At 46.9% G+C, this 25,184-nt stretch overlaps 1 protein-coding gene across 7 annotated transcripts in view; it reads right to left on the reverse strand.

Moving 5' to 3' along the window:
- Positions 1 to 332: 332 nt before the first annotated feature.
- The window catches only part of CAMK1D (calcium/calmodulin dependent protein kinase ID), a 387,635-nt gene continuing 362,783 nt past the window's right edge, over positions 333 to 25,184 (reverse strand). For all 7 annotated transcript variants that reach the window (XM_014850187.3, XM_070500828.1, XM_044762535.2 and 4 more), the window contains 5 exons: positions 14,136 to 14,248; positions 12,517 to 12,595; positions 5,409 to 5,496; positions 4,351 to 4,468; positions 333 to 2,791 (listed from right to left, as the gene is read on the reverse strand). In XM_014850187.3, the coding sequence (XP_014705673.1) occupies positions 2,673 to 2,791; positions 4,351 to 4,468; positions 5,409 to 5,496; positions 12,517 to 12,595; positions 14,136 to 14,248 (517 nt within the window). In that variant the 3' untranslated portion in view covers positions 333 to 2,672. The remainder of the gene's footprint in view (positions 2,792 to 4,350; positions 4,469 to 5,408; positions 5,497 to 12,516; positions 12,596 to 14,135; positions 14,249 to 25,184) is intronic.

Below are 25,184 nucleotides of genomic sequence, written 5' to 3' on the forward strand. Positions count from 1 at the left end.
CACGCCCGGACTGCAGATGGCGCTGCACTGGGACCACAAAGAAGGTTTGGGCTGAATGGGGCGTGGGCCTCCCTATTCCTCTTTCTCCTCCCAGCCTGCTGTCCACAGGAGAGGTTTTCAAGCTAACTCATCTGCAGACTAGTTTTCTTGGCATCTTCAGGAAATAAGTGCCCTTTTGGGAATCTGCCAATTCACCTTTTCTATCTCAACATTTTCAATTCTGAAAATCAGAAGATTGGAATCCTTTTTTGCAAATGTCAGGTACACTTGCAGCCCCAACCTAAGACCAGGTGCCCCCTAAAAGAGTGGTGGGTTACGGACAGGTATATACATTGTTTTTTTTTTTTTTTTTAGAAACAAACTGAACAGTGTTTGGTCTGGAATGTGTTTAAGGAAAAGGCAAACTCTGCAGAGTGTGAGGAGACAGAACGTGGAAGCAGTACTGTTTCAGAAGAACATGCAAAAGTTTCGTGCATTGGTTGATTCAGAGGACCTTCATTTCCCTTGCCAGAAGTGACTGTGCGACCCTGGGAAAGAGTACATCTTACTTCTGTTTATGGAAGCAGGAGGAGCTGCCCTTTGCCGGCCCTCATTTTCCTTTCATGCATCCAAAGCAAACCCAGCAGGACTCCATGGAAATCATACAGAGGAGGGAGTGTTGCCGGCAGAAGCGCAGAGGCAACAATCCCATCGCTCCTGTCTTCAGCCCGGGAGCGATGGTTCCAGGGTGGCTTCTCCTGTGTGAAGATTCAAAACTGGCCAAGGCTGTGGGTGGGCCCCTGGGCCATGGTGGCCGACGCCTCAAAATACTGACCTGTCCTCCTGGCTGCTTTTATACATACCTGCACTGGTGCCCAAAGACAGGCAGGCTGGAGCTGCTGAACCTAGTAACACTGTGTGTGTGGGGGGGGGCTATCACTAAACATTTAGCCTGGACATAGGTCAAGGTGACAATGATGGCTTGACCAACAGGACCTGCCGAGTGTGGCCAAATGTAGGAGAAGGACATGAGGACAACAGCCAGGAAAGTTACTGGACCATCAGGTGGACCTACAGGGATACCCACAGGCTCAAGGCTGACTGTGCAGAATGTAGACTCATGGTGTCACACGGGCAGGAGGGCCAAAGGAGGGCTTCTGCAAAGCTGGCATGTGGAGCCACCTGCTTGCCACTACAAGACAGCATCCTTGAAGCCTCCTTGAAGAGTGGTTTGCCCTGGGTTTCACACTGTGCTCGCTCTACCCTGCAATCCTATCCACCACGTGGGTGAAGGACGTGGCCCCGTTTGCCCGGGACATTGCCAGTTTTAGCACTAAAAGTCCTACATCCAGGGAAATCCTTCAGTCCTGGGCAAGGTGGGATCTTTGGTGACCCCACCATGACAGGTCTTTGGTTTTCACATTCCCCTGCTCAGAGGGACGTCTTCTGGCACCAGCTGGGCCTGGCTGAGGCACGCTCAGGCCATCAGTGTGGTGGCCAGTGTCCTGCTTGCTCTGCAGGTCACCTCTCCTTACTGCCCTAGATAAATGGATTCTTTTCCAAGGCCATTTGACTCTCCTCTGCCGGATAACATCATAAAGAACAAGGTAAAAATTTGCAGAAACAACTTATGTGAGCTGGAGGCCATTTTAAGATTAGAAATGCGTTTTTAAAAAAGAGAGAGATTCATCTTAAAACTGCATAGCTGAGAGAAGAGCTTTCGTGTGTGACCCCTCACGAGCAAGGAGAGCTGGGTGGGAAGTTCACTTTAGACCAAATGCCGTCTTCTTTCTTCCGTAAGGGATGCTCTTAAATCTCTGCAGGGCGGGCATCTCCTTCACAGCAAGTCCGGCCTCTGAAGTTTATTCTTCAGTCTCAGGGGAGCAGGCTTCTTCATTTCTGACTGCTGAGGACAAGAGGCCCCGAGGGTCTCTGGTTGGCGAGGGTTTGCTGGAGAAGCTGCCAAGAAAAGTTTTCTGCAGGTTCCCTCCCAAATCTGCCCTGCAGAGAAGACAGGCCTGCAGAAGCCCTAAGCTGTCTTCTTAGAGAGCCGCCCCTCCAAGGAAGGGGAGAGAAAGGGAAGGAACAGAAGCAAAGCTTGGAGACAGCATCTTGATCCTCTTATTAGAATTTTTAAAAATGCCTTTAAATTTCCCTTGGAGGAAACACAAAAAAGTCTCTCAAAGGTTAACATAAAACTCTACTACCAACGAGCGAAAGATATAGGTCATAGAACTAAGAAGGTTATATCGAAAGGACACATCTCTTAAAAGGAAAAAAAAAATAAAACCCTAATGCACAATATTTACCAATACTTAAATAATCCAGTTGAAACCTCTTTTTGTCATTAATGGAAAAATACAACATAGACGGTTGCCTATACTGAGAAGAGTGGAAATGACAGGTGTCGGGGCGAGGACGAAGAAAGTCCGTTCTGTGAGAGCTTTGCAAGATTAGTACATACAGCACCAGATCCTGTTCCGTCAGCTCCCTGGAGTCAGTACAGTTTGTGAGAAATGAACACTTCAGAATTGCAGTATAAAATATGGCCATAAAAAAACTTCTGTCTTCCAGTCCTGTGCAGGAAGGCGCACCATGCAAGGTGGGATCCCTCTGGAGTGGCTGGTGGCGCTGGTGGCCCCCGGCGGCCCCCTTCCCTGGCCCTGCCCCCTGGGCCGCACCTCCAGAGCCAGTCACTTGCTTCCAGAGTGCAGTGTCGTCACAGTGGTGGGCCTCGGTCTCCGCTCCGCTCCCACTCCTGAGACCCCCGACGAAGAGGAAATGAAACTGCAGAGCGTGGAGGGTGCCAGACCTGCAGAGGGGCAGTGGACACAAGGGGTTCAAAGCTTCAGAAGGAAATACTCACTCCCCCTTCCCACTGCAAGGCTTCGTGGGGGCCCCACTTTTATGCACTTGACTCTCAATTTTCACCTGCCTATAGGAAAACACTAGCAGTGTGTTCCAAAAGGCTTTCTTCTTAGACTCAACTCTCCCCTCCTTTTTCATTATGGTAACTGCTTTGTATTTGAACACAACATGCTTTAGCCTTCATATTAGGATAGGTTCCATTTACTGAGCACTTACTATGTACTAGGCATCAGGCTAGGTGTTGAGTACATACCATCATTATGAGAACTGTTTATTTCTTACAACAGCTCTGTGGGCAGGGATTTTGAGAACGAAGCAAGCATGCAATGTCCCTTTCTGATCGTGCTTGCTGTGCTGTCTGTACTCTTGGTTAAGAAGCATTTGTGACACACGGCACACTGAAACGCAGCTGTGCCCCTATTTCTGTGTGAACTCAGCAGTCCCCTGGCCTAGAAAAACTCACAGGCTGCCCTACAATGCTCCCCAGTGGATGTGTTGGCATCGGAAGGTCCCGATGTGGGATGAATCCTCTGTTCCTTCACTCCCGGAGTGTATCCCCCGCCCCACTCCATGCACTTGTAGGCTTGGACATAAGGAAATGGATAAAATAATTCACTAAGATGGCTGTCAGAGTCATTGTGAGAATCTTCAAAGAAACGATTGATTGTGGGGTTCCCTTTGACCAGAGGGTGGAAAGGATCTACACTGACACGTAAACGTGGGTCTAATACTGTGTGTGATTGGCTCAGGGAGAATTCTTGGGAAAATTTAAGGGCTGGACATTCCCGAATGAGATGGGAGGACTATTTAGAGAGGAAGGGAACTCTTTTCTAAGGGAAATGGGAAGAAATGTGATGCCCAGAGTGAGACCAAGCTGAAGGGTGCTCAATGATTAGGGAGATGAGGGCCGAGGGGGACCATCAAGGCAGCTGCTGTGAAGTGGAGAGGAGTGAGTGGAATGGCCTAATACGAGATGAAGATAAATATATAGAAGGGGCGTGGGAGAGAGAAATAAGGAGAGCGTAAGTGTGCTCTTAATGATGTAATATTCCACGCAAAGATGAAGCATCATGAAATATTACTACCATTGCTTTGACTGCAAAGCCAATGCCTTGAACATAAATCAGCTCCAATGATCATCCTCCTCATCAAAAAATATCAATAAAAAGTCAGTGAGACCAGGCTGTCCTGAGTCTCTGCCATCCCTCTCTCGGCCCCTCAGAGCCACTGCACAATGAGAAGCAAATCACTGGGGAAGAAGATAGATCAGAACGTGCCTGGGCTTTCGTCCAGACAGACATGGCTGTGTGGGACTGAGTCACAGACTTCTCCTCGATAAACAGAACATTAAATTTTTGAAAAAATTAAATAATGTCTTAGGGCTGTTGGAGTATTAAATGAGATAAAGTTTTGAAAGTGCCCAAAAAATAGCAGGTACTCAGGAAACACCCCAGATTTGTCTTCAATGCCAATTGAAAAGCACTGTTTTTGCTATATACGCACAATCTTTTTGGCTGGCCAAACTGAGGCTGCTCGAAACACTTGCATTTGAACTGTCCAGGCTGCTGCCAAGATGTAGTTTCCTCATATGTCTTACCACGGCTGTGGCATTAAATGCTTGCTGAAATTTAAGAAAGGAAAAAAGCAGACAAAATATTCCAGAGAATTAGCAAAGACTCAGACTGTCTTCCATTCCTTCTCCTGTTCCCGTAAGCATTTCAAACATCTTAAAACATTCTCATGATGCTCGAGAAAAGAATTTATGTTGCCTCTTCTTCCCAAAGTACATGAATTTATTTGACCCCTCCCCCCATCAAAATTTATTTTGGAGATTAAAAAAATATTTTTCTTATGACATAATAAACATATAGAATAAATGTAAACTAATTCTGTAAGTTAAGAGAAGGGACTTTTAGAATAAAAGCATATTATAATAATATAGGACCTTAAAATATGATGTTTTAAAATAGTTTTTATTTTCTTATTATTGGTGCTTTTGTCCTAAATAATAGCGTTTCCTCTAAATAAAGTAGGTCAGTGGAATTAATTTTGTTTCTGTACAGTCTCTCATGGAAAAACAGCCAGCTTAATCACCCACGCTGTTTGGAACACAGGGTTTAGGTTACTAGTCAACGATCACGAAACCTCAATGGTTTAAATCCATCACATTTTTACCAGAAAATATTGATGAGTTCAACTGGGACTTCCTGTTTTTTTGCCTTTCATCTCACTGCAATAAAAGTTGACTATTCAAAGTTCCAGCAAAGTGAAGGAAGACAGCAAGGATTATGTTCTTAGGAAATTGCGGGTGAGTAAGAGCGGGCACTATTGCTATTTTTGAATCACAGACAAGTGTCAAATCTCATACTTGATCCCTCTCATGCCGTGATATTCCCCTTCAAGTCTTCATTGTCACTGGTTAAAATTAGCAGAGTGATTTGGGTGAGGTTCTGAGGATTTTCATCAAATTTGGGTGACAGTAACCTTTAGAAATCAGCAATGCTCAAACTGTAGGGCGAGCGGTTAAGTTCACTGGCGATTTAATGAACGGCAAGACTTACTCTCCATTTGCTTTTTGCGAAGTTCTTCCGGATCTGGGCGCTGACGGATTCGTGGATGTTTTTATTGAGGGCTGTGTCACCGGCGATCCTGAAACCGAGGCAAAGATGCTTTTTCAAAAGAGTTTCTTGGGGGGCTCTGGCACTGGGCCCCAAGCTGCTTTCCCAGGAAGTCTGATCCTACCCCTTTCCTGAGGTTCACTGAGAGGCTGCCTTCCCACTGCCCCTGCAGGCTGCTTACTTCACCCTACGGCTCTTGTCTGAACACACCGTCCGCCATCCCCGCATGCCAAGTCCGTGCGACATCTATACTCTGCATCCTCTCCAGGATGGATCAGCACCCTCCAGGTGGACCTCTCTGCCTGGCTCCCGCTTCCTCCCTTTTTGACCCCAATTCCTGCAACATCAGAATCCACAATGACACTGCAACCTGAATTCAGTTTCCCTTATTTCTCCCTCCCTCTCCCTCCACACCAGCTTTCATCTTGCAGTGTTTCACCTCTGAGGTCTCAAATGTGTTCCCTGTCTGTTCTGACCGCCAGATCCCTATCTGGGGCCATCTTCCCAGCTTCCTCCTACCCAAGGCCCCTCCTCTCTGCTCTTGCCACAACCTCCACTCCATGCACTCGCTCACATCCCTGGGCCCACAGATCCGTTCTGGCTCCACCCTAGCTGAACCAATCTCTGCCATGTTCTGCCGAGTTCTCACTCACAACCACACCAGGTGCCCCTCAGCTTCTCTGTGCTCAGGGAGAGGGCTCCCAGCCTTAGTTCAGCCCTGCTTGACACATCTTCTACTCCTGCATTTCCTAGAAAGGGTCTCAGAACTGCCAGGGCCATGTCCACTCTATGTTCAGCTGGGCCCTTGATATTACTAGGCATTAGTTTTTGCTTGTTCTTTAGCCTTCTGCAAACAGGGAAGAAGGTAGGTTTGCTCTTTACGTTCTGTCTTTAGAGCTTCCCTCATCCTTTTACTTTCTTCCTCTGCTTTATCGGCTCCCCCTTCTCTCTCCAGTCTTACACCTCCCTCTGCTTTACCACCTTACCCTCTTCTCTCTCTTAGCTTACAATCTCTGGTCTTACTGATCGATCACAGCTTACTGATTGCTCACAGCTCATTCTCCTACACATCCCATCTCACCCTCAACACCATCCTCCCTCTACGTTCAACCACTTGGCCTTCCCCCCAGTTTCAGAGGAAGCCGTGTTTTGCTCCCAGTCTTCTCAGAGCTTGGATCCTTCCATCTTGCCTTTCCTTTGGCACCAAACTATTAAATTCTAAGTTGGTATCTGATGCCTAAGAAATAATTTATTGAATCTTGGAAAAGTTAAGGGGCAGATAGATGCCAGGGACACTGACCATCCTTTCTGGCTGGAAGATGACTGGGAAGTGGAGAAACCCGTTATGTCCTGGACCCAGATGGCTCTGGACCCAAAACAGCCTGGATGCCACAGACTACTACATCTAACTGTTTTGGGAAATGAAAGGAACAAGCTGAGGGCTTATTCAGACAAAAAATCATCCCTGAAAAAAAAAAATGTTCCCACCTGCCCAGGCTTTTACTTTAGAATTGAAAACATGGCTGATGGACTGGACATTAAATCTGTGCCAGGCTGGGCCTAAGTTTAGAACACAGTCTGATATTCCCAGCTAAAAGCCACCCCCCCTTAATAGACTTCTCTCATTTTCCCAGCAGGGCTGAAAATACTTAGCCAAGAAGATGCTCAGAAATGAACCGAAGTGAACCAGGTTTCCATTTCCAACAGCTGTCAATCGCCCCCTGCCCCCAGACACACACCAGTGAATAGAAATAGGATATTTGAATGAGCAAATCCATCTGAAACAAGAGTAACGAGGAGGGAGGGGACGGTAGACATCTTTATTAGGCTGCTTCTCCTAGAGAGCACATGTGAGGGTTTCCTGTTGCACCGTTTTTTTTTAAAAGCTACATCCTCAGAAAAAGAGGCCAATTCCAATGCGTCCGTGGCCAGCTCTTTCTTGGAAACAAGCGGGCAGAAGTGGTAGGAAGTATGGAATTCCTCGGGCTGAGCACTGCCGCAGGGCACAGCCACGCTCCAAACCAAACAGCCCAGCGAGGGGGTCAGGGAGACTCCCTTCTCTGTGGGTTAGGATGGGCTGAGATGTAAGGAAAATGCAAACTCTCAGTTATCTTAGGAATGTTCCATGCTGACTTCCCACAGTCCGAGGGTGTGCTGCAGCTGGTGAAGGATCCAGCAGGGCAGACGGTGGCCCAGAGGCTCCCATTAGGAAGTCTTCTTGGGGAGGTGCAGCCAGCTTGGGCCCTGACAGCACACGATCTTCCTCAAACGGGCACCACAACGGAAATGGCTGCTGCAGCTCCTGATGAGCCAGGATGTTTACAGTGACAGCATGTGACACTCACGATGCTCAGTGCTACTAGCTCCATCATTATTCATCAATGAAACTGGAGGCACAGAAGCTCAGAATTGGAAGGGATCATGCTTGTCATCTCTACTGTCCTAGGAATTGAAAGCCTCTGATATAGAAGACCTTCTTTATAAATCTGTATACACACACACATAGGCACACACACACATAAAGTGAGGGGCACCCACGTTCCATCCAGGTCTCCTATTCTCCCTTGCTTTCTAGTTTTCACTCTTATAGTAACACCGTAGATGGAATTTATATAAATCATGCTTTGTGCGGCCTGTCTTGCTACCTCTTCCACACACACTGATCATCCAGGTCATCCTTCCTTGCCTTTCGGTGTTTTTGTGTTTTGTACATGGTCTGCTCTGCCTCCACAACTCTGATTTTGCTTTTCCAGACACTTGCTGAAGACGGGCTTGGGGATGCCTGGGGTGTATCTCAGACTCCTTGGCTGCAGCCCAATCCCTATGGTCAACCACAGCTCAGCGGGCTGGAACCCAGAAGAGGGGAGGGGTGTCCATGAACACTGAGGAGAAGCTACAGATGCCACCCTGGCCTGACCAACACGTGATGTCCCCCCAGGTAAGCATACTGCCGTTGCCATGGAAACGGCATCGGCTAAGTATCACCTGGGGCATGGATACCCAGGCTTGTCACTTTGGTTTCCTTGCCAATGAAACTGGAGACAGAGGTTCAGAAGAATCCGATCCAGATAATTGAACCCCGTCAAGGTGCTTCCCTGAAACCAGAAATGGATTCCTATCCCGCCGCTTGTCATTCCTACTCTTTGTCCAGCAGCCAGCGTCCTGTTGGCTCCCTACCATGCACCACCAGGAGAAAGGCAAAACCTGCAGTGTTCGCGGCTCAGGAAACACCTGGTAAGATGGGCTGACTGCCCTCTATGAGGACAGCTTTGAAAGGAGCCCTCTCCAGCCTGGAGTGGTCTGCTTCGAGGCTAAGGGAAGGTGTCTGTGACTTCCAGAGGCCTCTCCTGGCCCCAGGTGGCCTTGATTAAGCTGGAAGAGCAGGTGCAGAATAAGAAATGATGCCCTCTGGATATCATCGATATACAGAGACCACAGCTTCCAGAATGGGGATGTTGATCAAGCTACGCTTCACTGGAATAATTACTCCACTTTCTGCTAGCTGTCAGCTGAATCTCTGTTTTCCTTCGGCCGGGCAGTTTTACATAAAAGAAACAAGCATATCATAAATACAGGCAAGTGGGGCGTTTCAGTGATGCTTGAGTCAAATGCATTGATTTTTTTCAATTTCTAATGTTTGACTTCCTGGGAATTTTGAAATTCACAGTGAAAATTATAAAGCATTGAGAAAAACCACCTTGAAGTAAGAAAGACTTTCTCTGTGCAGCTCGCATGCTACGTCTTAATGTGACCCAAGCTGATGACTCTGAAATCCTTGTCTCTGGCTGAACCTCTCCCCTGAGCTCCAGACTCATTCAGCAAAGCACCCACCACAGATCTCCATCTAGATGACCCTGCACCTCCTCATCCCTTTCACTCAAGCCTGCTTGTTCTCCCGGCACAGTCATCCTCCCAGCCACTTGAAATGGAAACTTGGGAATAACCTTGGACCCCTCTTTGCCTCCGCCACCCACCAGTGCTCTGCCCAAAACCAGAGGCTTCCCAGGCCCTGGACTATCTCCACGGTCTCCTCCATCCTCTCCAGCCCTGTCATTCCTTCTCTGGGCCAGCCTCCTCCCCATCTCCAGTCTGCACCTTTCTGCCATCCTCCGGCGCCCCTTATTCAAAGGACTTAGCCTCTATCCTGCAGCCAGGCGAGCTTTCTACAATGCAAATCTGATCACCCTGCTTCAAACCTGTCAGGGGCCCCCACTGCCCAAATGGAAAAGACCAAATTCCTTGGCACAATAATAAAATAACAGTAACTCCTAGAGATTGGAGATTTATTAGCACTCCTCTTCTTCGTATGTATTATCTCATTCCATCCCTAGAAAAGCCTGACAGAAGATGTACTGCTGTCATTTGTCATCCCAGTTCTACAGCGGGGCCCCAAAGGGCCAAGGAGCTTGCCCACACGGTAATAAACGCTGAAGCCAGGACTTGAACTCAAGAGGCTGCACCAGAGCTCACACCAGAATCCCGCTGCTTCTGCCTTCCTTTCTAGTCTCCCTCGCACCCAGCTCCTTTGCCCGGTCTTATTCCAGGAATACCGCATACTGGGGCACCGAGGATGGATGCGTGGTTTAGCCCCCACGTGTGGCCCAGGTGGCTCGCTCGGTCCGGAATCCTCTCCTCATCCTGGATGGCCTGGCGAAAGCCGTCTCATAGGGCGAGGCTTGGCACCTCTGTGAAGTCCTTCTTCCTTCTCCTGAGCCCACCCTGCCCACTCTTCCAGGCCCCTGAGTCAAACCCACCTCATCCTTCTTTGGTTTTTCAAAAATATCTAGTGAGGGAGAGCCTAGGTTTTAACTGGCCTCCTTCCGGCCTCCTACAGAGCGAGGCTGGATGAGGGAACAGGAACCAGACAGCAAATCACCTCCCTTCTTTTGAGCTCATCTTCCTCCTCTACGAGATAATCCCAAAAGTCTCATACAAACTAGATAAATAAGTCCTGGGGATGTGATGCACAGCCTGATGACTACGGTTAACCCTGCTGAATGGCGTATTTGAAAGTTGCCAAGAGAGGAGATCCTGAAAGTTCTCATCACAAGGAAACACATCATTTTTTTGTAACTCTATAAAGGTGATGGGTGTTAACTAAACATCACGGTAATCATGTCACAATATATACCAATGTTAAGTCATTCTGCTGTACACCTTAATTTATACAGTGTTGGACATCAATTATATCAAAATACATAAATAAATATACCAATATATTTTTATATATTTATATGTTCTATTATATTTATATTACTATGTATTATATAAAATAAAAAATACATAAAAAAATAGTCCTGTACAGCTTTAAAGGTCTACTGTTTATACAGTAAGAAAACCTTTATTATCATCATGGTCACATATTTTGACCTATGGTCCAAAATGACTTATTAAAAAATATCAAGGGGCCGGCCCAGTGGTGCAGCGGTTAAGTTTGCACGTTCCGCTTCGGCAGCCCAGGTTTCACCAGTTCGGATCCCGGGTGCGGACATGGCACCACTTGGCACGCCATGCTGTGGTAGGCGTCCCACATATAAAGTGGAGGAAGATGGGCACGGATGTTAGCTCAGGGCCAGTCTTCCTCAGCAAAAAGAGGAGGATTCATGGCAGATGTTAGCTCAGGGCTAATCTTCCTCAAAAGAAAAATTATATATATCAAGATGATATACAATCAAAACTGCCTCCTTATTCAGAAATTTCTTTCTTTGCCCTCTACCCCATACCTTCTTTCCCTTTTCCTTCTCATTCCACATGGAAGCGAAGAGCATTCATTTTGCAACCCGCCAGTTCTGGCTTTGCCATTAGCTGGTTGTGTCATCTTAGCTAAGTTACTTTATCTTTCTAAAGCTATTTCCTTATCTCTGAAATAGAGACAAAACCTACCTTACAGGGTATTCTAAAGAAAATAAATGAGATGCTATTTTAAAGCGATTAGCACAGTGCCTACAACACAAGAAGAGTCAATAAATGACATTATGTGACCATAAATGAAAATGCTGTCATGACACCACCTGTGAGCAGGTCCCCAGCCTGTGAGACAGTAGGAAATGCCACAGGAGATGGTGGAACACACAAGGGGCTGGTTTTCTAGAGTGCTTCGCAGGGGAAACTTCTCCTGAAGTCAAGGTCTGTTTATTTCCATTATATTGGATATTTGACTACTCCTGGCCTTTGTTTCAGAATGCATGCTCATGTCCTTTAATAATTACAGCCTAACGAAGCAGTTACTAGGTACCAGACATCGTGCTAAACCCTTCACATGCATTATCTCAATTATTTCTTACATCAACCCTCTTAACCAGATATGGTTATTCTTTTTTTTTTTTGTGAGGAAGATTGGTGCTGAGCTAACTAACATCTGTGCCAATCTTCCTCTATTTTATGTGGGACACTGCCACAGCGTGGCTTGATGAGCAGTGCTACTTCTGTGCCCGTGATCTGAACCAGCGAACGCTGGAGTGTGCGAACTTAACCACTATGCCACCAGGCCGGCCCCAACATTTTAAAGATGAGAAAATTGAGGCTCAGAGAAATTAAGTACAAAGCCAAAGTCACAGCTAGTTGACAGTGAAGCTGGGGTCAAACCTAGGAAGGTAGCCTGCCAGGCACTGCTGACAATGCCGTCTGGAATGCCATAAACCCGCAGTTAATCCCTCTGGAGTTGAAGAAACCTACCTTGAAAAGCATCTTAAAAGGAAAAGAATATATAACCTCAATTCACTCACGAGTGGATAATAAATTCAAGGAATAAAACTCCAATCTTAATGCCTCCTTGGGGAATTACCTTCAATAAAAATGATCCTAAAATACTTCACGGGAAGTGCAAAAGCTACAGCTATCTTTTGCACACTTAACTTGTCGCTACTGCCTTCAGAAGATTGTCCTGAGGGAACAGCAGAGTCCAAATGTTGGCTCGGGGAAAGGATTACACTTCCCGGGCCTGGATGAGATTATTAATCATTGCCTGCGGCTTTATGGTGACAACAGCCAGCACCAAGTTTTCTCTGGGAAGGCGTTAGGGGACACGGCCTTCTAGAGCGGTCTTTCTTACCATGGGTGCCGAGCTGCTTGCTCACATGTGTATCTTTTATTGGGATCTTTCTCCATCAGATTCCGAATGAAGTCTTTTGCTGTTCAAAAAGAAAGTAGGAGGGAAGGAGTCAGTCTGTGGCCTGAGATGGGAGGATATGATACCACCGGGTCTTTGAGAGTGTCATGGGCAGCATGAAAATTACAAAGCCAGCCCTCCATGGACCTTACAGTACCTTGGACACAAAAGGCAGGCGGTACTAGCATTGAGGGAAAAGGGAAACTAAGGCTTGGGAGCCTGAGTGGTGACCTGTGAATGGCAGCCAAGCCAGGCCTGGGACCCTCCCTTCCCAGCTCGAAGTCCGTTTCCTCTGGGAGGTGGCGACACCTTGGTTCAGAGAAGAGATGAAACATCTTTGTTGTCATGTGCCTCTCATTCTGCTCACCGCTGCCCTTGGGAGCTGTTGTGTTGATGCCCTCTCCATGTTTTAGACATCACCGACTGAACAAAATACCCCGGTTACCTACTAAGCCAGCCAGGTCCTGGGCTAGGCGCTGTGGATACGCAGCCCTCAAGAAGCCCCACCTGCAGCCCCCTTAGCCATTTACGATGAGCAGGAGTTGCAAGACAATAAGATGTGCCCTGATGGGGAAGTGGAGAGCGCTTGGAGGCCCTGGACAGGGTATGACCCACAAGCAGGACACGAAGAACATGAGGGACTGGGTCACAGAACCAAAAGATGGCACCCGTGTGCAGGCTGGAGATCTGTAGCATCGTAGGGCCTGGCAACTCACCACCAACAGGACTGGGCCTCTGGGGAAGGCAGTGCCCTTCCTAGCTCAGAAGTTAAATACTCCCCATGCGGCAACTTCCTGTCTGCCTTGGAGAACTGTACTCGGTCCCACATTTTAGAACATTGAGGAAGAAAGCAAGGTGTTTCCAGTTAGGAGGAATTAACACAAATAATAAAATGCGTTATTTGAACAGCTCATCAGTGAGCACAGAGCTCTGTTCCACTCATTATTTCATTTGGTCCTTATACTACCCTCATGGAAGGGAAGAGTATTACTATCATCCTTATCTCATCAGCGAGGAAACTGAGGCTCCAGAGATGACGTCAGTTTATGTGGGTCTTGGTTTTGATCTTTATCCCTGAGGAGGAAATGGTGAGCTTCCCTGGGCTGTGGATGTGGGCTCTGCAGTGAGGGCTTGGGTTCAAATCCCAGTTCTGCCACTGACCAGCTGTATGACTTCAGTCAAATTATTTCACTTCTGGGGTCTCAGTTTCCTCATCTGTAAAATGGGAATGGTAGTAATACCCATCTGATACAGGTTGTCCTGAGGACCGAATGAGTTAGCACATGTGCTCAGCACACAGTAAGCGCTCAATAAATGTTAGCCAACATTGTTTCAGATCAGGGCGCAGTTAGGAGTGGTGGAGGAGTGAGTCCCCATCCCGCAGCCTGGCTTGGGCCAGATGTCCCCAAGCCCATCCTCCCCTTTGCAAGTCAAGCCAGGTGTGTGGCTCAGGAAGCTTCCTCGGGAGCCTCAGGACTGTTCTGAGCCCCCCGGGCCCATCAGAGTCAGGTGGTCTGCGTGTAAAGTCCCAGGGACGGCCCAGGGGGAGCCAAGAGACCTACCAGAGTCGGAGATGTCATCCCAGTATGGGGAGTCGAACTCATATTCTGCCTTGAGGATCTGTTCAAAGAGCTTGGAGTCATTTTCATCATAAAAAGGAGGGTAGCCACAGAGCCTGGAAGACAAGATGGGTAAGGGTCTGAAATGGTGCACATCCAGAGTGGTGGTCTGACACTTGGCCTGGAAGGAAGAGCCACTCCCCTTGAGTTGAGAAACTCTGCACTGTGTCCTGCAAACAATCGCAGCGAAGAACTCACACGTTCTAGGGACACAGAAGTACATTTGTGATTTAATAAACAGGAAATAGGGGGAACGGCCCGGTGGCGCAGTGGTTAAGTTCGCGTGCTCCGCTTACGTGGCCTAGGATTCACCAGTTCAGATGCTGGGCATGGACCTACCCACTGCTTATCAAGCCGTGCTGTGGCAGGCGTCCCACATATAAAGTAGAGAGAGATGGGCACGGATGTTAGCTCAGGGTCAGTCTTCCTCAGCAAAAAGAGGAGGATTGGCAGCAGACGTTAGCTCAGGGCTAATCTTCCTCAAAAAAAAAAATAAGTAAAAAAATAAAATAAATAGCTAAAAGGTTAATTCAGGAGATGATCAAAGGTAAATATGTGTATTCAAGTCCACCTTTTTGCACAGTATTCACCACAGAGTCCCGTACAGCCTACAAACCTACCCGACAGCCTTCTGTGTATAAATGCTGTTAATCGGACTGTGATATTGTCCCTAACAGATAATGGGCTGGTGGAAAAAACAAAATACATATTTATATACATTTTAGGGCTCTTCCAGGTTCGTTTTACTTAATAAGTGATAGGAGGAAGAAAGGAAATTTTATAAGCTTGAGTATCAAGTTGTCACAAGTCACCCTAAACTGCACGTTATCATATCACCCTACCCTGTCCAAATCAGGTGTTTGGAAGGTTATAGTTTTGCCCATAAATATGCAATAAGCACAAGCAGAATTTGACAGAAATGTCAATACTACAACATTGTAATATATCATTCCTTTTCCACTGAACCATTTCAAAGTTGATTTTTAAAGATCCTATTAGGATATTGGTGCAAATAACGTGTAGTTCTGGAGGTACAGACAGTCATTTAACAAACACAGTAAGAGTATAAATTTTTATTAAATACCGCAAATACAATTTGTTCCATAAAATCATGGATTCTCCCTCCAGTTCCAATGTGACCTTCATCATTAGTAGGCCATTGATGCATTTTCTGGACCCAAATGTCCTCATCTGAACTTGAGGAGACCAGACCAGAAAATTCCCAATATTCTTTCTGGCTTTAAGATGCTGTGGCTCTGTGACTCCCTCTCCCGATTTGTTTGGCTGGCTATGAGACCCAGGGAAAGATTTAGTACATGTATGAGGCCCACGTGGGGCCGGGGCAGGCCCTGGTGGGGTCTGGACAGCTGGGAATCGGTGGGATTGAGGCCACAACTGTAAGTGACCAACACAGCAGAAGGCAGGGCTGGATTCTAGAAGGCCAGGCGCAAAAGTGGATGGCACCGAACTTGCTTCTGGGCCCGCGACAACCAGAGGGTGGCAGCTACAGCCAGAGCCTGCCCTGAAAGGAGCCCTGAATCTTCCCACATAGCCAAACTTTGTTCAAAACACAGCCACAGGCTGGAGACCACTTTAATGAGAACAAATTAGCAGGAATCAGGCCCATGAGGGGTTAGGCTGTCGGCAAATATGAAATTAATGAAAGTTCGAAACAGTTTTGGTACAGCCATTTTTCAGCCGCTCCTGCTGTGACACGTGATATGACAGCCACGCTGTAGAAGGGAACGGCTGATGACATCTTTAAAGGCTGGGAGACATTCTGTGGACTGATAAGATTCAAAGTCATCTATCCCCACAAGGTTGATTTAGGGGCTAAGTGCCTGGAAAACTTCATTTTTAAAGATTTGCTGCTGTGGGGGAAATGAATGAGAGCCAGTGCTTCTGAAACCACTAAGTACATATTTCACTGCCCAAGGCAGCCCCAGAGCCAGGAGATGGATATGTAAATGTTTCCCATAATGAGGATTTGGGCTAAATGAAATGTGCATATTAGAATAAGCAGACAGAGCAAAATGTTAGTTTGTTTTGGAAAATAACTAAATTTTAAATACGTAAGGGTTTTGTTTATTAACAGCTGAGTGTTTTACTTTGCAGTTTGGCTTTCTTTACAAGGAAAAAAAATCTTTAAGAAAATTCCAAGAAAGATTTATCCTTCTTGTGCCAATTTTCTTAGTGTATATCCCAATTTCTTCTGGTTTTAACCCTTTTGGGGGGAGTATAGAATACTATGTTTATGTGGCTGTACTGAGGACAGAAGACAAGGCATCGGAGACCTAGCAAGTGAAAATTAAGAAAAGATTTAAAAATAAGTGTTATAAAAGAACAGAAGGGCAAAGAGAATTGTAAAATTTTCCCCAGATCTAGAGATTTCACAGAGAGCTCCTGGCCAGGCAATTTCATTGGTAGGTGTGTGTGGAGAGTTCCACTGGGAGAAATAACAACTTTGGGCTGTTTATCTCCATATACAGAACACTGACTTCTGTAGTCCTGGACCCGCCCATTTGCAAGTGTAAACCCTGCCTTCTTATTTTATACGTCAAACCGTTTAAATAATCTATGAATTATCTCACCACGGGTACTCAAAGACAATAAAGTCATTCCCAATTGTTCTAGGCCTAAAAGTTTCTGGTTCAGAATAACATCTCAACTTGCCAACCCAATGACCGGTGGTCACACCCAATACAGCCAACAGGCCTTCAGAGGGCTCTTCCACGGCCTCCATCCATCCTCAGGACGGCGGTCCAGGAGACTGCTTACACCTTCCAGCCTTTCCTGTTGCTATTTAGTTTGCCACCTCATCTATCTGTGGCACACTTAAATGCAAACAGACCACTAGGTTTGCGTTAGCCTTGCCTGAACACTTATTTTGGGTCAAGAACTCCACTAAGAGCTTTGCCATATTGCCTCACTCAAACCTCACTGCCCAGGAGGTGGTGACCTGACACCTTCCTTTTGCCCTTTAGAGCCACTCTCTGCCCTGCTCTGTCCCTGCGGGGCTGCCCTGTATGGACAGCCAGATGAAGGTTGAACTCTCCAACATCCGGTAGGGGTTGACCAAGAGGACCCCCGGGGAGATGGCGAAGGAAGGAGGAAATCAGGGACAGGGCATGTGTCGCCCTGGCCCCCTCTCAGCCAGTGCTCAGGCTGGGTATACCCTTGACTGTGGGCCACTGCTCCTCTCCAGGGGTGGACTCTACCAGACTCTCCCCCTAGGGTCTGGTAACCACACCACCCCCTCCCCTCATTACCTTGAATCAGCTGCTTAAAGCTCAGCGTCACGGTGCCGTTCCTCGTGCTTCTCTCACACCACACCTCTGTATACAGTCCCTTGTATAATTCTCATCTTAAAGCCAAACTGATTTCAATTCTTTTGGATAAATACCCAAAAGATTGCTGAATCATATGGTAGTTCTATTTTTCATTTTTTGAGGGACCTCCATACTGTTATCCACGATGGCTACGCCATTTTGCATTCCCATTCACCGTGTGTGAGGGTCCCAATTTCTCTACATCCTCACCAACACTTGCTGTCTTTTGTTTTTTTTCATTTCTCCACAGAAGACACATACTTGGCCAACAGGCATATGAAAAGATGCTCAACATCACTAATCATCAGGGAAATGCAAATCAAAACCACAATGAGCTATCACCTCGCACCTGTCAGGATGGCTATCATCAGGCAGTGACTTTTAAAACGTGTATCCACACAGATCTTATAGTATTTCACGGTCATCATAAGATGACCAATTGATAAGATGAGCAATTTAATTCAGGTTAACCAGCCAACTTACACATATTTACTTAGTGACTTATGCATAGCTAGCATTCATTTACTCATCAAATGTTTATTTTGCACCTACTATATACCAGGCACTGAGTTTGATACTGGAGATACGAGGATAAATAAGAACCAGTTCCTGCCTTCAAGAGCTCAGTCTAGTGGGAAAGAGACACGCATAAACAGATAATAATGACACAGGTGGTAACAATAAGAGACATACACAGGGGCCATTACGAGCGTATAGAACTCGGACATTGAATGCAAATAGTTTTAGGGGGGAGTAGAAGGAGCAGATGCCAATGCTTTGTCTCAAAGGATGACCAGCAGATGGGTAGGAGAAACAGAGGCAGCACGGTTGAGAAGGGCTAACCTGGAATAAGGCCTGGAGGCATTAAAGGGCACAGCTGATTCAAGAATGTCACAGCAGTTGCTGCTGCTACAGTGTAACATACGAGTCAGTGCTACAGTGCAACACATATGTCAGTGCTACAGTGTAACATACATGTCAGTGCTACAGTGTAACATACATGTCAGTGCTACAGTGTAACATACATGTCAGTGCTACAGTGTAACATACATGTCAGTGCTACAGTGTGACATACATGTCAGTGAGTTGTACTAGGTGAGGCCGGTGAAATGGATGGCAGTGGGACCACGGAGGGCCATGTTCTCACACTAAGGTAGGTGGTCTCTCCAGAAGGTAACAGGAAGCCCCTGAAAGGTGTAGACAGAGAAGCCATCTGGGCAACTGGATTTGCGGCTGAGGAGGGGGGAATTGAGGCAGGAAGACAAGTGAGCCGCTGAACTCAGGCAAAGGAAGGACAGGAGGGGGCAGGTGGTGGTCGGTGGATTAGGTGAACAGAATGATTCCGAAAGGTGCTCAGAGAGAGCCCCGGGAGGATCTGGTGTCTATCAGTGTGGTGAGTGAAGGCCAGGATGACGGCCAGGTTTCCAGCGAGCACAAGTGGAGCTGCCGTCAACTGTGGTGAAGAATACTGGAGGACGTGTCACCACAGCACCTGGCAACTCCAACTTATTCTTTCAATGGAAACTGCCTCACTCGGGGAAGCAGCTCTGGGCAGTTCCTTTGTTTGTGTGGAGGGGGGGCCTGGTCCACCAGGGTGACCCTTGAGGCAGCCTGACATCAGTGGGAATCAGCTCTCGTAATCACACTTGTTTGGACGGAAGACTAAGAGATCCTGGGAAGAGAGGCAAGCTGATGGTGCGGGGTGTGGAGAGAGAAGCAGGGATGCCAGGAGGGAGGCACCAGCTGAGGGGTGAGGCTGTAAGAGGAGCCAGTGCCCGGGGCTGTATCAGCATAAAGGGCTTCCATTCAGTCCACATGAAGCCATACAACAAATCCCTTTTCCTTAAGGTAACTGGAGAGAATCTATTCCTTGCAACTACAAGTGCCAACATCCCACAGAGGATAAGATGGAGCAATTTCATTCAGGCTGTGATGAGCTGGACCAGGTGGGTGTGAGGGATCCAGGTTAAGGTAGCCAGCAGGCAGCAGGGGATAGGAGTCTGAAACCAGGGACTTGTTCTGGCCTGGAGACGCTGAGTTAGAGGCATCAGCATTTGCATGAAAGCCGAGAGAGTGGATACAATCACTCAGTGAGAATCTGTAGACACAGGAGTTGCAGACAGACCTAATCTGGTCCACAGATGTGTTCTGTTTGGCCAGCAGTGATTGAAAACAACTGTGACTTTGAATGCTTATAGACAGGTGTTGTTCTAGCCAGTTTGCCACAGTCCCCACTACTCCCTATTACTCACACCCACTGGTCACACATTTACATCATCTACCACCTGATCCTCCATACCCTAAATTGGTGACTTTGAGTCAAGGGCCAAGGATGGAGGTCTGGAGAAGGCAACATTTAAGGGGAGGAGGGGCCAAAGCACAGTGTTAGGCCCTGCTGGCTACACAGCTGCATAAGAAGTGAGCCCTGCTGGCACCACTGCACAGTCTAGATGCCCAAGGCAGTGTGTGTGTGTGTGTGTGTGTGTGTGAGTGTAATTTCCTCCTTGGGAAATGCTCCAGGGATTCAGGAGAGAATGAGAAGTTTGACTGGGGTGATCAGGGAAGGCTCCTGGGAGGAGGTGTGACCTGTGCTGTCTGCATCTGATGCCAGGTTGCTGTCCATCAGTCATCTGGGAAGCTGGTAAAAACTTAACTTGTCCCACATCAGCCCCAAACCAAGTGCATTTGACTCTCTAAGGGCATGGCCCAAGCATCTTTACTTTTGTTCTTCTGTAAGAAGAAGAAAAAATTATATAGGTAATTCATGCTCATAGTTAAAAAGTTCAAATACAGAAGGGTAGAAAGGGAAAGTTCCCTCCCAGATCCTCCTTCCCACTCCTGCTGTTCATTTCCTGCGAATGCTTTTCAGAAATTTTCTTGGCATATTCAGGCACGTACGTATAGGTATGGGACACCAGAATGCAGATTACCTGGAAGTGTAGCCTTGACTGGACGGCTGTGTAGGAGGAACAGCTAGTTTGTCTCTGCGTGTGCCAGCAAGCCCCCAGCATGAATAAAAACGACCCCTCTTCAGGGGGAATAGGACTGATGTTTCCCTCCTAGGTTTCCATCAAACATTAGCTGGCTGCTGTTTCCTGCTTCCTGACCCAGAAGCAATCACAGGCCTGATGCAGCTGCTCCAGGCTCTCCTGTGCCACATCTGCATTTCCTGGGCACCGGCTCCTCAGGTCCCCACGGGGGACAGAGGACAAAATACCGCCTGTCAAGCAGTCCTCTGGCTGTCCCCAAATGCTGACTGGGCGTTTGCTGTGTCCTAGGCCTGGGGATACAGTGTGTAAGGAGGCCATCAGGGTCCTAGTCTCACAGCATTTGCATTCTATCTGGCCGGGGGTGGGGGGCGGAGGGGGAGACTCTCAAGACGAAACTTCAAAATAAACAAAAAATATAATAAACAGGAAATGTAAAAATAAACAGGAAATACAAAAAATAGACAGAAAAAGTAACAGTCATGGGAAGCCACAGCATTTCATCCTCAATGAGAATATTCCTCTCCACGGTGGTCCCTGTGTCTGGAACGCTCTTCTCCAAGTTGTGGCTCCTCATTTTTCCAAAGCTCCATGTGCGTGGCCCTTGTACCATGATGCCTTTCCTGACCCCCACCCTGGCCAGGGCAGGCACCAACCCCATGCTCCCCCGCCCCCTAGGCACTGCCATCATGGCGCATGTGTCGGTTGCCATCTGTGTCCCATCATCTCCTCTGTTAGACCTGAGCTCCCTGAGGGCAGTGACAGGGTCTCATTCACCTTTGCAATCCCAGCACGCAGCCCAGGACGTGCTCAGCGAAAGTCTGCCAGATGAAGGAGCTGTCAATGCTTCAGCGCTTCAAGGATTGCCACCCTCACCCCGCTCACCCGCTCTCAGGACACTTCCCCTTCTTCATGCGCCACCCAATCCCACCTCTTTCTTGGGTCCTCTCAAGAAATTTAAAAAGGATTGCTTCATGGTTCTTACATTTATCTTCCCATCCTGATTGTGAGTTCCTGGAGGAGGAGGACTATGGCATACATTGTATTTGTCGTGAGCAGTCAACAGTATTCCATAAATATTTGTTGATTGACTATTCTTTGAGAAATGGGAAATATTTATTTGAAACATTTATGCTTGTGTGCATGTGCACATGTATGCGAAACAGCACATACTGAAGCTGACTTAAGAAGTAGGGTGAACACTCTAAAATGAGTGTTTACTCTGGAAAAAAATAATTCAACTGAACTTTGTCCTGTGGTACTATTTTTCAGTTATTTTGGCAGGGGAGCCTCCTGATGGCCAACAGTATCCACAATAAGGGACAGCCTTCAAAGCAGATTCGAACAAGCACAGCAAACCCTCAACGAATATTCCCGCCTACTCTGGATTCCCTCCAACCAGCAAACGGCCACGTGATGACACAACTCACAGGTGGTACCCGCTGTTCCCAGCCTGAATCCTCCATCCAGAAGCTGAAGAGTATGTTTGAAGAAAGACTTTGCATGGTAAGTGGATTTGCACAGAATTGGAGAATTTTATTCTGCGGTCCAGAAGGCATCACCTGGTCCAATCCCTCATTTAGGAGACTGGGAAAGTGAGTCCCTGAGAGATGAAGAGATCTTCTCAGGGCCACAGCCAGTGGCAGACCTGCCCCTCTACCTGCCCAGTGCTCTGGTATAGAAAAACAAAAGCCGCTTCAACCCAGTTCTACAGATATTTATGGAGCAGCAACATTGTGCCAAATGCGGATTATGTAGCAACGAAGAAGACAGACCCTGTTCTTGTTCCTCAGAGTCCAGACATATTTGAAGAGGACAAGTGGGAAGCTGACTTTTCTACAGAAGAGAAGCTAATTATGTTGTGCATGTCCTGTAAAAGTTAATACCAGCAGCCACCATCTGACAAGCACATACTGTGTGCCAGGCCTGGGCCGGACAACTTACATATATTGTCTCAACGCGTACTTCCAAGGTAAGTATTTCAGTTTTACATTTCCAGAGGAGGAAATGCATGAGGGATTAGGCAACTTGCTCACAGCTAAGGGGGCAGAACCGAATTTTAACTCTCTCTCTTCAACTCCAGAGCCCAGTCATATTAGCCTTGAAGCAGTGAAGCCAGATATGTCACTCAAAGATGGGGAAATGCCACATACATCCTCTTCCTAGACCCGCCTCTGAAGTCAGGGGGTCGTGTTTTCATATATTAGATGTTTGGAAACAGAGCCAGAAATAAGGCTATAAGATCTGCCAAAGAAATGAAGAACAGCTCAGAGTCCACGCAGGTGGGAAATCAACACTTGGTGTTCTACCCAGCCTGCCTGCCTTAAAGACAGCTGGGAAGAGAATGGCCAGACCCAGGATGGCCCCGTCTGTGGGAGGGAGGGATGGGAGAGAAACGAACCTGGGTCTGTACTGAACCAAACTCCAATATGGTCACGTCCAATAGCCTTTGCCCAGCACTCTGCTCCCCAAGAGCTGCAAGGGGACATAAAGGATAGAAATCTCCTCTGGCAAGACCTGGTGGACCTCTGCGGGACCGAGCAGGAGTTCAGGCAGGCCTCGTGATCCAGAGTAACGGGGACTCAAGCAACATACATCAGTGAATTTTCTAAGCACCTGAAATGTGCCGAAGTGCTGAAACTTATTTTGGATATTTTATATAAAAAGCATTTGAGTGCAACCGTCCACACTGATGATGGAATGATCATCAGTAAATGGCAACCCAGAATTTGCTGTCTTAGTCTCATTGGATGAAAGGACTCTGAAGGAGAAGAGAGAAGTGATTTTTCAAGCAAAGGTTTGTTGATGCTCTCTGAGGACCGATTCCGACTCTGCTTTCTGAGAGGGTGTGGGGGGTTGGGGGGCTTCTCAGCCTGGGATTTAGAGAAACAGACACAGATTCACATCCTGAATCCAACAAGCAGTGGCTGAGTGGCCTTGGAGAAGTTATATACTCTCTCTGAGTCTGCAAAATGAGGATAATAATGCCCACCTTATAGAGATCTATTAATGTATACAGTATATACCATATGATAATATACATTATATATAACACACATACATATACATAGATAACAGACATTAACATATGAAGGTGCCTGCCACACAGCTGCCATTAATCGTTATCCACCTCTTTTCTTTTCCATCCCACCAACTCCATCCAATCCCTTTCAGGTTCCTTCAGCTGAAATATTCTGAAGTGGGATGCACTGCTCACCATCAGGAAGAAGAACATGATGGGGAGAGAGGAATAGAGGGACCTCGAGGGACTCAGTCCAATGTCCTACACTCTGTACATGAAGTTGAAGGATTATACCTGTGCAAAGTCTCTGGATCATGCACTCTTGCCCGTAAACCTGACCTAAACTGCTGTAGAAGAGAGGAAAAGAGATGCTGCCTCTGACTATTATTTTGTGCACTGTTACGAACATAAGGATGGACTATCCTAGAGACCTGCTTTTAAACTTTGATCCTTGTGTACAAATATCTCAAGCATTTGGCCAAGGAGCCTTCAATTCTCGGAATACTTCAAGCTTTCCTGAGAACATTGACTCAAAGGCATATTTGTGCAGTTAGACCAGGGTATCATGAAAATGGCCCAAACAACAAACCTCTATGTACACTGCAAACTAGATAAGCCACAGAAGGCCAATGCAGGCCCAGTGGGTCTCTCAAAAACACTCACAAAATCAACCAAATCTGGGTATCCCTCTCTGGAAGTTAGAGTCTGTCTGATACACAGTGGCCACTGGGCAGCCGCTGTTGGCTTTTGCGTCTTGGCACTCAGGTACTCACCAAGGGTTTATTGAATGAATTTCTGGAGCCTGTACTAAGGAATCTAAGTTTTATTCATCTCACTCTGGATAATACGACAGACTTTTAAAAATAATAAAATAAAGCAAAGCTTTCTAAGCTGATAAATCTCTTGTGCTTAGTTGCAAGTCCCACTTAGTGAGCAAAACAGGTTTCCGCATATTATTCAGATTTACAGAATAGAATGAGCACTGAAACCTGAATTGTTACAAAAATGTAATCCAGTTATTTCAGCAACCATATATTTAATCATGTGCATGGCAGAGCATTTCTCCCTGCAAAGTCGAAAGAGATCAGGCTGGAGGAACTAGGAATAGTTCCCATACTAAGACCATGTGCAGGCTGACTGCAGCAAAGCACTGTTGATGAAATGCAACGGATAAATGTCCCCTGTCACCCACCCCCTGAGATTTGGATAATCCCTTGAAAGCTGAGAATGAGTAAACAGATCAGGGAAAGATCTAGGGGAAAAAGGAAACACATTCCTTAGAAAGTTTATACACAACTAGAGCTGAAGATTGGGAGCTGGGCAGGGAGGGGAAGACAATCAAATACTTTCCCAAGCTGGAGAAGTTAGTAGCGTAATCCATTTGGAGTGAATGAGTTTAAAACAAATTCTGCACACAATAAAGGGTTAGACTAGACAAAACATCATCCAGAGCTGTTGTGTGGTGAGCCACAGTCCCACTTCCAGGCATATAACTTTTTGATTCTTGCATTAGCCAAATGGACACCACCTCCAGGAAGTCTAGGGGATTAGCACGGAGGCATTGCATCTCCTCCTGCAGGGCGGAACACATCTGAACGAGGTTCAGACAAAAACCACTTCCGGCTTAGCTTATGCTAACAGTGGAGTGGATGGT

This window comes from Equus asinus, chromosome 29 (assembly GCF_041296235.1).
Source record: "Equus asinus isolate D_3611 breed Donkey chromosome 29, EquAss-T2T_v2, whole genome shotgun sequence".
Classification (NCBI taxonomy): domain Eukaryota; kingdom Metazoa; phylum Chordata; class Mammalia; order Perissodactyla; family Equidae; genus Equus; species Equus asinus.